Source organism: Poromitra crassiceps (genome assembly GCF_964638095.1).
Source record: "Poromitra crassiceps genome assembly, chromosome: 6".
NCBI classification, from domain to species: domain Eukaryota; kingdom Metazoa; phylum Chordata; class Actinopteri; order Beryciformes; family Melamphaidae; genus Poromitra; species Poromitra crassiceps.
Genome location: NC_139627.1, coordinates 38773400 through 38788935, shown reverse-complemented (window position 1 = coordinate 38788935; position 15536 = coordinate 38773400). Strand labels below are relative to the sequence as shown.

Sequence of the window (15536 nt, the reverse complement as noted above, 5' to 3'; positions counted from 1 at the left end):
AATATTTTCCATGCAACTAAACTTCAGCCTTGCCAGTTAGTCTCCGCCCCTCTCTCTGTGTTGACCAAAAACTTGCATGATTCGACTGTGAATACTGGCTGAGCTGTTTTCAATCAACAGTTGAACACATTCAGATCCATTGAGGCCTGAATTTCAAGAGGTATGGTTATTTGGGAATTAGCAATAAGTATTTTGATTAAAGTGCGCTAAGTTGCAGCATGGTAGATATATTCGCTGTGTCTGCCCTCTTCCCGCTATTTTGTTGCACTGACTAGCTGTTGATGATCCATACTAGAGCCAACCCATAGCCTTAGCCTATCGTTAACGTTAGCTTCGTGGGAAGAGGCCGCCTACCTTCAAGTCAGACACACACATCGTTAGCATAACTGAAGCTAGGCTAACACTGGCTAGTACAGCTCAGCAGAGTGAGCCCAGCTGTTTCTCACTACTTGGAAAAACACATTGCGGTCTTTTGGACGAGCTCAGTTGTCATCCCAGCCAACTTAGTGTTAGCTAGCTTGGTAACATTAAGGCTAACCCAGGTCTGTGGAGAGGCTGCTGCTGCGGAGCTGCATCACCGAGCGACAACAACAGACCGTATGTACGAGTCCAAAGGCGATACATATCGCGTTATATCCCATGTTTATCTGTATAGTTATATTCAACGCTTAACTGGTCGTAATTCTAGTATAATCGTGACAATACCGTCGATCGATGGTCTATAATAGCTCGGAAACTGCTCTGGTATTTTGTCTGGACCGCTCTCGGAAGTCTAATAAGCGCTGTAAACCTTAGCCAGGATTTCCGGCTCCTTTCCATTTGCCCTATGCTGTTTTGTTTCCGTTTGTTCCATTTCCGTTTCAAAAGTTTTCTACACGCAGAGTTAGAGTGTATATTTTCCAAGAATTAGTTAAAGTTACATAGCGCGATGTGTTTTTATGGTAAATTAAGCGTTCTTTGCTACACGGGGAGCAGCGGACGTGCATGCGGTGCCTCGCCCCGTGATGTAGGCGCCTACAAAAGTGTCGCTAAACTCGGTTCACCGCAGACCAGGCTCAACTTGGCGACACGTGGAATACGTGCATCTAATTCCAGTGATTTTAGGGGAAAAATACGACACGGAGTTTGATGTGATTGACCATTTTAATATTTTTAACTAATGGCCTAGCATTTGGCCTTTACGCAGAGAAGCCTCGCCCTCGAGTTGGCTAACGTTACCATAGCGCTCACTGAACTGTCCCAGACGGCCAATGAGGAGTCGAGGCTGAGAGGCCTTTCCACTGGAGAGCCACACTGCTCTCCTCAAATACAGTCCAGTAGGGATGCCTACTGCATACACTCAAACTGATTTGATCATTAAATCCATAATGTAATACTTTATATTAAATATATATGATTGACTATACTGAACAAAACCTTATAATGTAGGCTTTTAGACATTCATGCTAAATGGGTTTACAATTATACCCCCATGAAAAATAATTAATATCCCTATAGTGACTTATAGTTTGTGGCAGTCACTAGTTAGATTGTAGTACTGCCATGTTTTAACTTTTATCTTCTATGGTATGGTATCAATATACTAAAGGGATATAGGCTATATAAGTTATTTAGCCATGCAATTGTATGGTATTATTCTCAAATGTATTGTATTTTTTTTATTATTATAGGTCTTTTTAATTAGGTTACCAGCTGACTGTATCTATAGTGTGTTGTAAACAAAGCAGTTTAAGCTTCTCTAACTGAAAGTCCCCTCAGTCTCAAGTTGAAAGCCTTGATAGATTGTAGGACTTGGGACTAGGCTATTCGTTCAAGGCAGTCTGCTCCATCCAAGTCATTTAGATGATCAACCATTGTAAATATCCATAAAATGCAACTATAAATTAATTTGTTTGCTAAAGAATGTGAAAATGAGATATATGGTGTGGTTGTAATTTCCTATCAATCCTTGACACATTTCCTAACTTTTTGTTGGAAGCTACCATTTTCTTCATGAGCAATATAACTGTTCCTTATCTTGGTGCTTTTGGCTCTGCTCAGTACTTTTTGACCATTGTATAATTGCAATAACAAATGGTACCTTTCACTTACCTTTCTACAGCAGCTTGCCCCTTGGTGTTTAAAAGACAATGTCGAAAAGTGAATCAGAAGAGATGATAGAAATCGAGATTGATGGGCACGACAAACAGGGGTGCCTGGAGGAAGGGTGAGCAAAATGTGAATTTGACTTGAATGCTGTTGTACATGCAGGTACTATACATTTATAGTTATTTTCAGTGTATAACTCCCTTCTGTTGTTTTACCCTTAAGTATTGAGGAACAGACCATCACAGCTTCAGATTTGATTCAACAAGATATTGACATCAATGAGCCAATCGGCAATTTGAAGAAGCTTTTGGAGCCTCGTATCCAGGTGTCACTGGATGCGTATGAGATCTGTTTGCAGGATATTCAGGTAACAAATGCACATAAATACAGTTTAACAAGTTCACACTATGATTTGACATTTTTCTTTGATCACTGAAACGAAAAATATTTTTGTAATTTTATAGAAACTTACAGTGCATTCTGTGCTTTGTGTGTATTGGCAAAAAATCAAATGATACTTTTGCATTTATTGCTTCTTGAGGCTTTATGATTAGACACTTATTGCCATAATATTGTAATAATGTGTGGCAGTTTAAAAGACTACGACAGATTCTAAGAAAAGTCCATTGCCCTCATCTGCAGCTCGGCAGCTGCGTGGCCTCGCCTGCTCTATTGGCATGCGCAGCGCACAATTGCCCAACTTCACATCAATGACGACATCACTCACTGATGGCATCACAATTGCGAGTGACATCACTCAGCGCACAATTGATCAACTCCGCATCACTGATAATGTCAGTGAGTGATCAGTAGTGAGAGAAAAGTAGAGTCCGCACATTGACTGATGATGTCATCAGTGACATCACAATTGCTCGAGTGACCATCACTGATGACATCACAGTCATATGTCTCTTCACCTCTCATTCTCTTATTCAGCTCATCTGTTGTCTCTTTTCAGCTGCATCCTGATCACAGCCTCTTTGATCAAGGAGTGAAGACGGATGGCACGGTGCAGCTCAGCCTGCAGATCATCGTCAAACCAGGTACAGATTGACACAAAAACACCAGAATATAACCCTATGAAATCCTGATCACATGATCTGCAGAGGAGATATGCATTGCAGCCACACTTCACTGTTGCAATTCATCCAACTACAACGATAAGAGATTAAATATTGTCAAATTGCACATACACACTTCAGGCTCACTCCTTTGTCCGTATGCTCTTGTCCAGGTGAGGAGAAGTTGAATATCTTAGAGATTGTGAAGCCAGTAGAGACGGTCGAGGTGGTGATCGACCCAGACGCAGCAGGCGAGGACGGCGCTCTGGTGGAGGAGGGACAGCTCATTGCTGTGGAGCGATCTTCGCTGTCTGATGACACCTCAGAGCAGGTGACGCGCTGGGCTGCGGCGCTCGAGGGCTACCGCAAGGAACAGGTCCGCCTGGGCATACCGTATGGTGAGGAGCACCCTAAAAATACCTTACTGTGCGGGGGGGAGGGGTAGACTGCTCATGTCCTTTCTTTCTTTTTTTATCGATTTGACTTACAAGGTTACTGTCTCTCTCCTTAGACCCCGTGCTCTGGACAGCCGATCAGGTGATCCACTGGGCTGTGTGGGTGATGAAGGAGTTTAACATAGATGAGATGGAAATAGGAGGCATTCACATCCCGGGTCGAGACCTCTGCTCCTACACTCAGGAAGAGTTCCTTCTGAAAGTGCCTAATGGAGAGATACTCTGGAGCCACCTGGAACTCCTTCGCAAATGTAAGTCAGGAGCCGTCGTTCTGCGGTGTGGGTGTGTGTCATACAGGTTGATGTTTGACAGTAGCCCTGTTCCAAACCGGTCCATATTACAGAAATAGTGGACTATATAGTGTGTTCCCTATTTTTTACTAGTGTCCGAATTCTCATCTGTTAATTTGATTCACTATAGAGCCCGACCGATACTGGATTTTGGAGGCCGATGCCGATACCGATATTAGGGAGTAAAAAAATTCCGATATCGATATATCGGCCGATATTCTTATATTATATAATACACATTATATTACACATTATATTACACAATTATTTTGCAATGATCCCTCAAATATCACACACTTGACAAAGATATGACTTGGCATGACTTGAGATATGTAATGTAGGGAGGATATTTTACAGCTTATCAATAAACTTTATTGTCCAAAATGACATCACTGCAATGAAACGTAAACTGAACTGGGAATTTAATAATTATAAATAACTAGAAATACAAATACAACAAATATAAAATATAACGAGTTAAGAAAAAAGATCAAATATACACAACATGCTGTCTATAACTTAAAAAATACAAAATAAAAAAAATATCGGCATATCTGCCAACATGTCGGTGGACCGACTACTATATAGTCGTAGCCTGGGTGAACCCAGCCTTCAACGTGATGTCACAGACTGTCTGTAGCGTAAGTGACTGATAGACTAGTACATGGAGGTCACGTGGAGGCTGGGTTTACCCAGGCTAGTATAGTCTACTATAAAATACCCACAATGCACAGCAAGTTCTAGTCAACAGCGAATGTACCCTACATTTTCTCCCATCTACCACAATGCAATGCGGTCATGTTTACCAAAGCAGAAGAAGAGTGAGGTAGTGTCTGAATTCCCCATATAGTTCACTATATGATAAACATCACATGGGGAATAGTGAGTGAATGAGTGAACCATTCCGAACATGGCACATGTGTAGATCATAGAGAGGCACGCTGTAGGCCAAAGTTATAACTCGGTCATATTAGGGAGAGTCATCACAGCCTGACCAGTGTGAATTTGACACAGAATTCAGCTTAATCGGATGACTATCTTTCAGATGTGTTGGCCAGTCAGGACCAGTCTGGCCAGGACGCCACTGTCCTCATCGATCAACGTAAGTCTGTTTATAGTGTTATACATAATATCTATTTTTCCCCATTTTGGTGTTCACTTCAGTAGCAAAATTGGTCTTTTTTGTATTTAATTGTAAAAGGCATTAAACAGTTTTATTTTAACGTAATGAAACTTGCAGACAGCCTTTAGGACAGATACTATGAATTGGTTTTGGCTAGTTGTGAGCTGAACAGGCTATCATGTTCTGTTTGCAAATACTATACAGGGAAAACGTTTTGCTCATCTATAGGAGACTGTTGTTGGGGGAAAAAACTAAAAACCAAAGTATTTGAGGGCAAAACCGTCCCAAATAGCCAAAATATTATTTCAGAGTCGGACTTTGCTAGAGAGATTTTGATATGAATTCTTAGCCAGAATCCTCCCAGTAGTTCTGATGGTTGATGAACTGTACATCTCTCTGTCTCCAGCTGTGCAGATAATCCCCGCCGCAGTGAGTACACCCACCACGATAAAAGTATTGAAGCAGAGCCGTGGCCCCAGGACGCCCCGCATTTCAGGAGGAGAGGAGCGCAGCTCACCTGGCAACCGCACAGGTACTCTACACTAGAGCCCGACCGATATTATCGGCCCGCCGATATTATCGGCCGATATTGGCGATTACCGATATATCGGTATCGGTAATATTTGGCGCCGTTTTTTTTTTTTTTTTTTTTTTTTTTTTTTTTTAATAAATATATACCGTAAATTCCGGACTATAAGACGCACCGGTCTATAAGCCGCACCTTCAAAGGTGACTATTTTTTTCTTCTATAAGCCGCACCGGTCTATAAGCCGCGGGTGTTTTGATGTTTAATTACCATATGTAAGGCTTCGTGCACAGAGGGGATTGTCGGGAAACAGATGGCTGTTTGGGGAAGCTCCCATTTATTAACATTTCAACAAAACAAAAGTCAGGTCACTAATCCCCAGACAAAATCACACATTGTGGTATTTTTTGTTTTTTTTACAGTGCACACAGTGTCCGCGGTGTGGTGAAAAGAGGGCAAGAGAGGAAATTAAAACAGAAGTGGATTTATAGTTAGAAAGAGTGCTAAAGAAGAGAGAATTCCGTTTTTTATTTTTTTATTTTAGTTACTCACAGTACTATTGACCAGTCCAACTCAAAAGATATTCGGCAGTTTCACTTTGAGCTCTTGTTCCGCCGCTGGGCACACAGTGTCCGCGGTGTGGTGAAAAGAGGGCAAGAGAGGAAATTAAAACAGAAGTGGATTTATAGTTAGAAAGAGTGCTAAAGATAGTCCGGTCTGGTTATGACGAGTCTCGCTGGGTACAGTACGCCAAAGCGATATCCATTGACTCGATGATGCTGTTGTATGTTGCGCGTTTCTGTTGCACCAACGCGGAGAGGTCCTGAGGGGCTTCTTCCCCGCAGCCTGGAGGATGAGTTGACGGTCGGGCCAGCGGAGTAGGCAGATGAAGATGGCCCTCGGTGGCAGGCCGGGGTCTGGACGTGGCCGAGGCGCCCGGTGTGCCCTGTCCACCTCTGGTGGTTTCTCGCCTTCCTTCAGGTCCAGGATGTAACACAGGATTTTGCCACAAAAGCGTCCATGTCACCAATCTCAGCTCCTCTTTTACATTGATCAGGCGAATGTTATTTCTTTTACTCCTGCTGATTAAGTCATCAACCTGCGTGTGCAGGGTTTCGATTTTGCATTTTATCCATTTTCGGACTCACTGTGTTGTTTTTGTCCTCCAGTGCGCGGATGCGCTTTTGCATTATAAACTCTGTTCACGGTTGCCTTAGTTTCTTTAGTGAGTGAGTGGATGGACTTCTGCACGTTTTCAAACTTGTTTTCAAGCTGCTCAAAACCTCTGAGCGATGTCGGACTTAATCGATAGTGTTTCACGGAGTAAAAGTTTAGCCCAAGCGTGTATCTCCAGCCTCCAGCAGGTGAGTCATTTCCTCATTCATGGCGTGATTGCTTCGTCTTTTTCTTTCTGCTTACCTGTGTTGTGTTATGTTATGTTATGTTGTTAAAAGAGGGCAAGAGAGGAAATTAAAACAGAAGTGGATTTATAGTTAGAAAGAGTGCTAAAAAAGAGAGATTTTTTTTTTTTTTTGGAAAAAATCCATAGATAAGACGCACCGTTATATAAGCCGCAGGGGGCAAAAAAGGCCAAAAAACGGGAAAAAAGCCGCGGCTTATAGTCCGGAATTTACGGTATATAAGTTATAGACAGCATGGACAGCATGTTGTGTATAGTTGATATTTTTTCTTAACTATTTGTTCTATTGTTTTTTTGTATTTCTAGTTATTTATAATTATTAAATTCCCAGTTAAGTTTACTGTTTCATTGCGTTGAGTTTATTAATAAGCTGTAAAATATCCTGCCTACATCACATATTTCAATTCATGTCAACTCAATCATATCTTTGTCAAGTGTTTGATATTTGAGGGTTGCTGATGTGGTGCCTCCTCTGGTCGTTAAGGGCGCCTGTTCGGAGGGAGGGGAACTCGTTGGAATAGCGTGATCCTCCCACCCACGTGCTATGTCCTACCGGTGAAGCTTCCCCTGTCAGGTGAAAAGAAGCGGCTGGCTAACTGCCCATGTGGAAGCATGGAGCCAGTTTTCGGCTCTCCCCAGATCGGCAGAGGGTGGAGCAGCAACCAGGATAAATAAATAAAAAATTAGCACTAATGGGGGATTAGCACTAATGGGGGATAAACATTTGATAAAAAAAATTATATACGGTATATCGGCCGATATTATCGGTATCGGAATTTTTTTACTCCCTAATATCGGTATCGGCATCGGCCTCAAAAATCCAGTATCGGTCGGGCTCTACTCTACACCAGTGGCAACCCCCAAAAAAACTTTAGGCTGTTTTTTAATTATGTTCATGCAAGGAAAATATGCCCTGTGTATGTGATACTGTATCCAAACGAACTATGCGCTATGCGTTTAATATCCAATCCTATCCTTAACAAATCCCCTCCCTCTGGTCCGCAGCAATATTGTCAATTTTAAACCGGTCCGCGGTGCAAAAAAGGTTGGGAACCCCTGCTCTACACAACACACAGCATTGACTCTGTCTGTTGTCTGTATGCAGGGTATCTGTGGGGTCTTGAAAAGTATTAAAAGTTGATAAATAAATTTAGGGAAAATTAAGGCCCTTTAGAAGTCTTAATCGCCATTTGATAGGTATTACATTTTGTAGCTATTGTGCCGATGGTGTTAAATGAACATATTACCGTATATTGTCTTATCGATCGCAGACCCCTGAATTGAATAGATATTGTATCATGGCAGACTTTGTGATATCAGCAAATATCGTATCATTGTCTGAAGAATCTATAATATAATATCGTATCGTGATGAAACTTGTGATTTACACCCCTATCGATGATGTGACTGACGTAAGTGGTGCTGAGATCTTAAAATATATTGACAAAGTCTTCAAAAGTTATCAACTTTAACTTCAGTATTCCTGCATATACCCTGGTATGTTTAAAGGAGAACTTACCTCCAAAACACTTTTTTTCAGCTTTTAACCAATATATATGACTTTGGGGGTGATGTGTGAAGAATTCTGGTCAGAATTTCCACATTTGACACCAAACTGTTGCCATTTTACCATTTGTATCATTTTTCAGCAGCATAACTGGCATAAGCGCCCTCTACGGGTCGAACACTGCTTTTTTTTTTTCTCAAATGAATGGGAGATTTGGTACAACCTGACGTCAGGTTGTCCCCAAAGACTATGGGATTTCAAGATAATTACTCCCCTACCCCCTCTGTACCCTTTCGGCTCCTCAGAACTCCAAGCCTATTCTTATTGAAGTTTGCTCTTAAAATACTGAACCAAACGTTGTCAAAGTTGGCACATGTCTTAATTATAGTTAGTTTCCCGCTGAATGTGTCACTACTTTATTAATATCTTACCTGAATAAGCTCGAATGATGATGTTTATATTATCAGTCCGAGTTGGAAGCACTATCTCAAGCCCAGGCAGGTGGGAGCGGGCAGGAGAGAGTTGTACTGTAACCTCATGGACGAGCCTCAAGCTCCGGGGGCGCGCGCCCGCGCGCAGCAGCAGCAGCTGGGCTCTCTGTGCTCTGAGAGCAGAGAGCAGTCTGATATTTCCGCAAACAAATAGCGTCGCAGTTTAGCGCACATGTAAAATATAACGCTATACTACGACGTGACAACGTGACAAAGCTGGTCTAAACACATCGGCTACTATAATAACGTCACTGTGTACAAGCAACGCCAACTTTTAAGGAAATGTCAGCAGAGTAGAGCGACTGGGGACTGGGGACTGGGGGGGGGGGGGGGGGTTGACTCGCTGTGTGCGAGCACGAGCTGCTGTGTGCTCAGGCAGCGGGGACGCGCGGGCAGTGAGAGGCGGGGGCTTTGAAGAGGAGAAGAGCTCTGCGCTGCCTCTCCTGCGCCCTGAGAGGAAAAATGCTGCTGTCATGCTGTAACTTTCAACAAGAATCACGAAAAGCCCCAAAACGCAAATTAAAAACGGATTTCATTGCGCGGTTTATCTCTAGTTAGACGAGGGAATTACGTGGAGAAATCTCGCATTGTGTTACCCCAGAGCGAGAGGTTTGTCCTATTGTGGGTGTGCTGCTGTTAACGAGCCCATGTCACTTTGCTCTCGTAACGTAGTTTGAGTAGTTTCCATAGAGATACATGCAGAAAAATAATTAAATTTCTAGTTCGCCACTGAATTACCAAATTGATATAACTTTCAACCATTTTGAGCAAAGCTCTTTCCAAACAGGCCACCAGCGTTGGCTAGTTGTTGATATTTATAAAGATATGGCCCCTCTCAAATAAATTATTTTTGAGGCAGTAGGCAAACTGTAATGGCGTCGATTTCCGAAAAAGAATCTTGACTTGAACAAGCCAAAGAGTCCAGTATAGACAAGAGCATATGTCATTTCTTGTTTTTTTCCATAGGTATTTTCAAATCACTGTTCTAATACATATCTAGGGGGTAAGTCCTCCTTTAACTAGCAGTCATAGAGTACCGCAGGAATTATGTATTTTTGTAGGCTTAACCAGAAATCGCCGCCATTTTGGTTAGACAGTGGAAAGGTCTATGGGGTTTTAGAATGGGGATTTCACTTAAATGCGTCAATAAGGTCTGTGGTTAACAAAAGTTTAAGGGAACAGGAATTTGTGTTCAGCAGGATAATCTTCACAAATGTTTAATCACTTTTATGCCTTTTGAAGTGTTTTCTAAAAATCGCGTTTAAAAAAACGCATTTATGTTCCAAAAGTCATAAAAGTTATTCACGTTTGTGAAGATTATCCTGCTGAACCCAAATTCGCGTTCCCATAAACTTTTGTTAACCACAGACCTTATTTTATGCATTTAAGTGAAATCCCCATTCTGAAATCCCATTCACTTTTCCCCTGACGAACCCGGCCGGAAGTAGACTTCTGGACTCATTCCTGCGGTTCTCTATTCCCCATGGGTGTTGTCTTTTTGTGTGAGAAAACTATAGTATCTGTCAGAAAGATTGTTTGACATCACCTTAACTTGTTTAATAACGTATACAGTTATTGCCTATCTGATTCTAACTTGTAAAAGCAATATTTCACTTTGTTAAAACAGTAGCATTGGTTTGTGTGCTTAACTCATTGAGTGCCAGCCACTTTTGGAGAACGGACGCTCCCAGTGCCAGAGTTTCAGAGCGTTTTCAGTGATTTCTCGAGGCCCACAGAATATTGTGTGATATTACTATGTAAACACCGAACACGCACAAAGAACGAGGAGACTCTATTGTATCGTCAGCAAAAAAAAGTTTATTGATACCATTTTCCGTTCTTTAGTTATGAGCCGGAGAAGATAGGTTGTTTTGAGCAAAAACATGCGTTTCAAATTAGAAGCTGAGTTATTCCGCCTTTTGTGAAATGAAGCATTTCAAGCACATTCACTGAGTCTGAAGCTAATATTTTCTGATGTAGTGACATGGTGTAGTTGTGTGGTGCCCTGCGTGCCCCCCCCCCTCAGCTGCAAACTCCTCCCCACACTAACACACAGCCTCACGCACCCAGCGTCTATTTTCGGAGTGCTCCGTTTTTGTGCGCCGGCTCCCAGCGTGACACGGAAAAGCCAAACCGGACTGCTGAGAATGGTTTGGCACTTCGGCGTCGGGTGCTGCTTTTCTGGCGGCTAATCGTGTGCAGAAACTATACAGCAGAGACAGAGAGGCTCAGTTGTGGGCGTGGATTGACTGCTGTTCGCAGCCAACGTTAACTCCAGCCAGAGCAATCTATATGGCTCTGGCTGCAGCATGAGCGGTTTCTCTTTCATCACAGGGCTTTTTCCTGCTGTTTTCCGGACCTTTCTCTAATCTGGAGAGCACTGTCGCCACCTAATGAGTCCGTAAAATAGGTTATACACCTTCAATAGCTACAATATTTGTACAGGAGAATGATGCAGGAGGCTTTGATCCACGTCCCACCGTCAAAAAACGCATTTGACGTCGATCGACGTCTTTGGCACTCTACGTCACTATTTACTTTGACGTCGATCGACGTCCTTGGCACTCAATGAGTGAATACCTCCGTATTGCTTGCCATATTGCTTTCTTGGGAAATATATATACAAACTATGGCATCAGTTACGCCACTCCACACCAAAAAAGCGTTAATTTCACATTTTGAAACATGTTGTTTCATAGCAAATGGTTCCTGTTGTAGCAACAAATTGTGTTGCACTGTTCATGGAACGTATGCGCACGTAAGTATTATAACATGCTGTCTATAAAATATCTTACATGTAAACGATACATTTGTTCTCCCTCTGGTGCTAGGCAACAACGGTCAGATCCAGCTGTGGCAGTTCCTGCTGGAGCTGCTGACAGACAAAGATGCGAGGGACTGCATCTCCTGGGTCGGCGAGGACGGCGAGTTCAAACTCAACCAGCCCGAGCTTGTGGCGCAGAAATGGGGCCAGCGCAAGAATAAGCCCACTATGAACTATGAGAAGCTCAGCAGAGCCCTCAGGTTTGTTCCTGTCATCAACTCTGTGTGTGTGTGTGTGTGTGTGTGTGTGTGTGTGTGTGTGTGTGTGTGTGTGTGTGTGTGTGTGTGTGTTTGTGTGTGTGTGTGTCAGGGCAGGAAATCAACAGCGGCTTGGAGCGAAAATGTCCTACATTACAGTACAGGCGAATTGGGATTGTGGGGGCATTAAAATGTCCTTGAAAAATTAACAGGGTTCCCACACCCTCTTACACATCAAATTCAAGACCTTTCCAGGCCCAATTCCCTCAAATTCAATGACCCAACACGGCTTAGTTTGAGACAGGGATCAAGGTAAACTACTGTTACAACACTGATACTTTTATAATGAGAATTAGCAGCTTTACAGAAGCTCACAGACAATTAAAAAGAGAGAGAGGCTTGACGACACTTATCAACGGTGCTGTGTTAGAGTGGTGGCAGACTAGGCGGTCCCTTGCCTTCTATATCAATTCAAGCACTTTCAATGAGCCCTGTCTATTTTCAAAAACGTTCAAGGCCTTGATTTGTATTTCACAAATTCACAAACTTTCAAGGAGCTTCAAGGAACCCTGAATTAAGACCAGAAAGTGGAAAAGAATCTTGTCAGTGTTTCAGCATAATCAACATTTTTTTTGTTGCATGAGTGTTAGATTGACAGGCATGTACGTACAGTGTGCTTTTAGTCACCTCAAGTAGAATTGTTAGTTTGTGGTGAACTTCTCTCATAGTGTTATTTTGTTGCCCAGGTATTACTACGACGGGGACATGATCAGCAAAGTACAGGGCAAGCGCTTTGTCTACAAGTTTGTGTGCGACCTGAGGACTCTGATTGGCTACAGTGCCGCCGAGCTCAACACCCTGGTGACCGAGTGTGAACAGAAGAAACTGGCTCGCATGCAGCTGCATGGCATGGGTCAGCCCATCACTACAGTCACCCTGGCCACCACGGGTGACAGCTGAAGGGGGCGTGGCCACGGCGCTCTCCAGCTACCACGGGTCGAGATTGCTCTCCACTGCTGATTGGGAAACGGTCGGCTCCCTTCCTTTTGACATAACTTTGTTCATTAGGCGCGGAAATGCAAAGCTGATCCTTGATCTGTGTGGACTGATAACTTTGTCCTTCTCTTTACAATCTGATCAGAGTTGGACTGAGGCAGGTGGGAAGTGCTTGATTTTTTTTGTTTTGTTCTTGTTGTTTTTTTACAACTCTAACCAATGGGAGAAGCCTGATCGGGATGAGAGGCAGATTGTGTATGTGTGCGAACTGAGAGATCACTGAGAGGCCATTTACACCTGGCACTAACATGCGTTCTCTGTGATCAGATTGCAATCGGATAGTGCTTGATTGACCACTTGAAAGTACAGGTGTAAACGCCCCCAAGACACATTGAGGACGGATTGCGATCTGATCGGCCAAATCACCTCCAGAGGTGGTCATGGACGCATTGTGATCACATTGAACCCAAGAGTAAATGCAATGCGTCCTCTCAATCCACATACAACAGTCACTGCTGTTTTTCTCCTGCTCTACGCTATGGAGCTTCCCTGATCCGATCGCAACATATCTCAATGTGGACACTGGAGGATACCAGGTGTAAATGCACCCAGGCTAATGTGGTCAAGCACTATCCGATTGTAACCTGATCACAGAAAACGCATGTTAGTGCCACCAGGTGTAAATGGCCTCTGAGATCCCAAATGTCATTGTGTGCATGTCTGGATGTGTGAATGTGCCTGGAAACCCAGTTTTGAGCTTAAGCATAATTTGTTCCTTGTCTGTAGTTTAGAATTGTTTCCATTGTATATACCGGTACTCCATCTTTTTGATAGCCACGAGGGCAAGTGTATTTTCATATTTTCCATTTATAGAGGATCTGTTTTGTATTTTATTTAGTGTTTGTTCCCTGAATCGCTGGACCCTTTTTGTCCACCAGGGGGAATAAAGTGGCACGCTTTTTTCTTAACATCTGGAATTCAATCAATGCAGCTTATGTGATCGAAATGCGAAAGTGCAGGCCTTAAGGAATTCAAAAATGGCTCACAGCCAGTAGGTTCTCTGTACATTCAAAACTTTATTCATGGGATAGTGAGTGTGGAAAGCTTTTTCTCAGTCTAAGCAAATGGTTCATTTAGCTACACATGGAGAAAAGTCACTGAATCAATGAGAGAAAAATGAGCATTTTTTTACCACTAGCCTCCAAAGATACCCAGAGTATCGATACAAATTCACAACATTCACCTGATTAAGAGCTTCAGTTAGTGTCTGTACACACGTGTGTGTGTGGATAAGGAGTGGAGAGGTTAGTGTTGTATCTCTATGGCATAATTGCACAATATGCATGTCACATTCATGTTGATTGGAGGTGGCATTTGACTTCATTTGAGGAGCAGGGAATGTCTTGTCTTGTCTCTACTGATTTGAGATTTTAAGTCAATTTGTGGTAATTCATGTCCACATATGCCACTTTCAGACATGAACTCTGGACTATGTCCATTGATTCAGGTCTGGACATTCCCCAGAGTTACTCTTTCAGACATACTGATGTAAAAGGTGTGTTTTGCCTCTGCAGGAGGCCTGAGACATGATTAAAAGAGAATTAACAGATTAAAAGAAACACTGTACATGTATAGACAAGAAATGTAGAAAAATACAATGTATGTGAGATATGATGAAGGGAATGTGTGAGTAAGGGTGAGTGTGTGTGAGAGATAGGACAGACTAGACTACGTTCAAGATGTTCTTATCTCTAGGCTCACCAAGTCCTATGTGCCGATCAAACTCTCTCACACAGACTCCAGAGTGCTGTACTGTACAATATATTGTCGACACAGCTAGAAAGGGGGGAAAGACAGGAGAAAAGGGGGGTTGGAAAGCTGTAACGACTGAAGGACACAGGGAGACTGAAGGGAGAGATGGAGTGTTTGAGCCTGATTAGTGAAACTGGGCCCATGATCCAAATATTTACAGGCGAGGAGGAGAGTGGAATGCTAAATCTGGAATGACACAATTAGGAGTGGAGAAAAACACATGCTAAGCATCCACCTCCATCCCAAAGTTGGACCTTTATCCTAATTCTAACTGAAAGCCAATGTGCAACATCAGTGGAACTGGCAACATGGAATCAACATAACGGCAATATTTGGTGGTAATAACAGACTTGCTAAATGAAACTCAGAGTGCATAGAACGCAAACAGTAACACAATCAACTTCCTTTCGGATACTATTACACTTGATGTTATATTACATATAGATGGAGCATTCTGCCCATGCAGCTAACGGAGTGAGGCATGGAGATGAACGTCAAGAGCAAAGATTCCGTTAAAGCAAGTCTGTGACAACGAAGCAGACCAGATTCTAAATACTCTTTTTCTTCTTCATATCACAAGATCACAAAGAAGACACTAGAAATGTACAATCCTGCTAAAACGCCTAGTAAGAGGACCGTGAAGCCAAGGAACTCAACATACAGTGTACTGTATCTGTCATCAATATTGCCATGCACTACATATACTTACAGCTAATCTCTGTCTTAATACATTACACATAAAATAT

At 42.6% G+C, this 15536-nt stretch overlaps 1 protein-coding gene across 3 annotated transcripts; it reads left to right on the top strand.

The window, feature by feature from the left end:
• Positions 1-79: 79 nt before the first annotated feature.
• On the top strand, positions 80-13946 carry gabpa (GA binding protein transcription factor subunit alpha). 3 transcript variants are annotated; one of them, XM_083638427.1, is made up of 11 exons: positions 80-160; positions 2102-2206; positions 2311-2455; positions 3047-3131; positions 3323-3547; positions 3661-3855; positions 4940-4996; positions 5424-5549; positions 7448-7537; positions 11793-11985; positions 12729-13946. In XM_083638427.1, the coding sequence occupies exons 2-11, from the start codon at positions 2130-2132 to the stop codon at positions 12940-12942; spliced, it is 1407 nt and encodes a 468-aa protein (XP_083494553.1). In that variant the 5' UTR covers positions 80-160; positions 2102-2129; the 3' UTR covers positions 12943-13946. The 3 variants fall into 3 exon arrangements, with proteins under 3 accessions (XP_083494553.1, XP_083494552.1, XP_083494554.1); XM_083638426.1 differs by lacking the exon at positions 80-160 and adding an exon at positions 315-597; XM_083638428.1 differs by lacking the exons at positions 80-160; positions 7448-7537 and adding an exon at positions 315-597.
• Positions 13947-15536: the final 1590 nt, after the last annotated feature.

What these genes read in the sequence shown, in the direction of transcription:
- gabpa (XM_083638427.1), top strand. Translation starts at nt 2,130, where the DNA reads ATGTCGAAAAGTGAATCAGAAGAGATGATAGAAATCGAGATTGATGGG. An exon ending in GCAGATCATCGTCAAACCAG is followed by an intron (nt 3,132 to 3,322) that starts GTACAGATTGAC and finishes GCTCTTGTCCAG; the next exon opens with GTGAGGAGAAGTTGAATATC. An exon ending in AAGCTCAGCAGAGCCCTCAG is followed by an intron (nt 11,986 to 12,728) that starts GTTTGTTCCTGT and finishes TTTGTTGCCCAG; the next exon opens with GTATTACTACGACGGGGACA.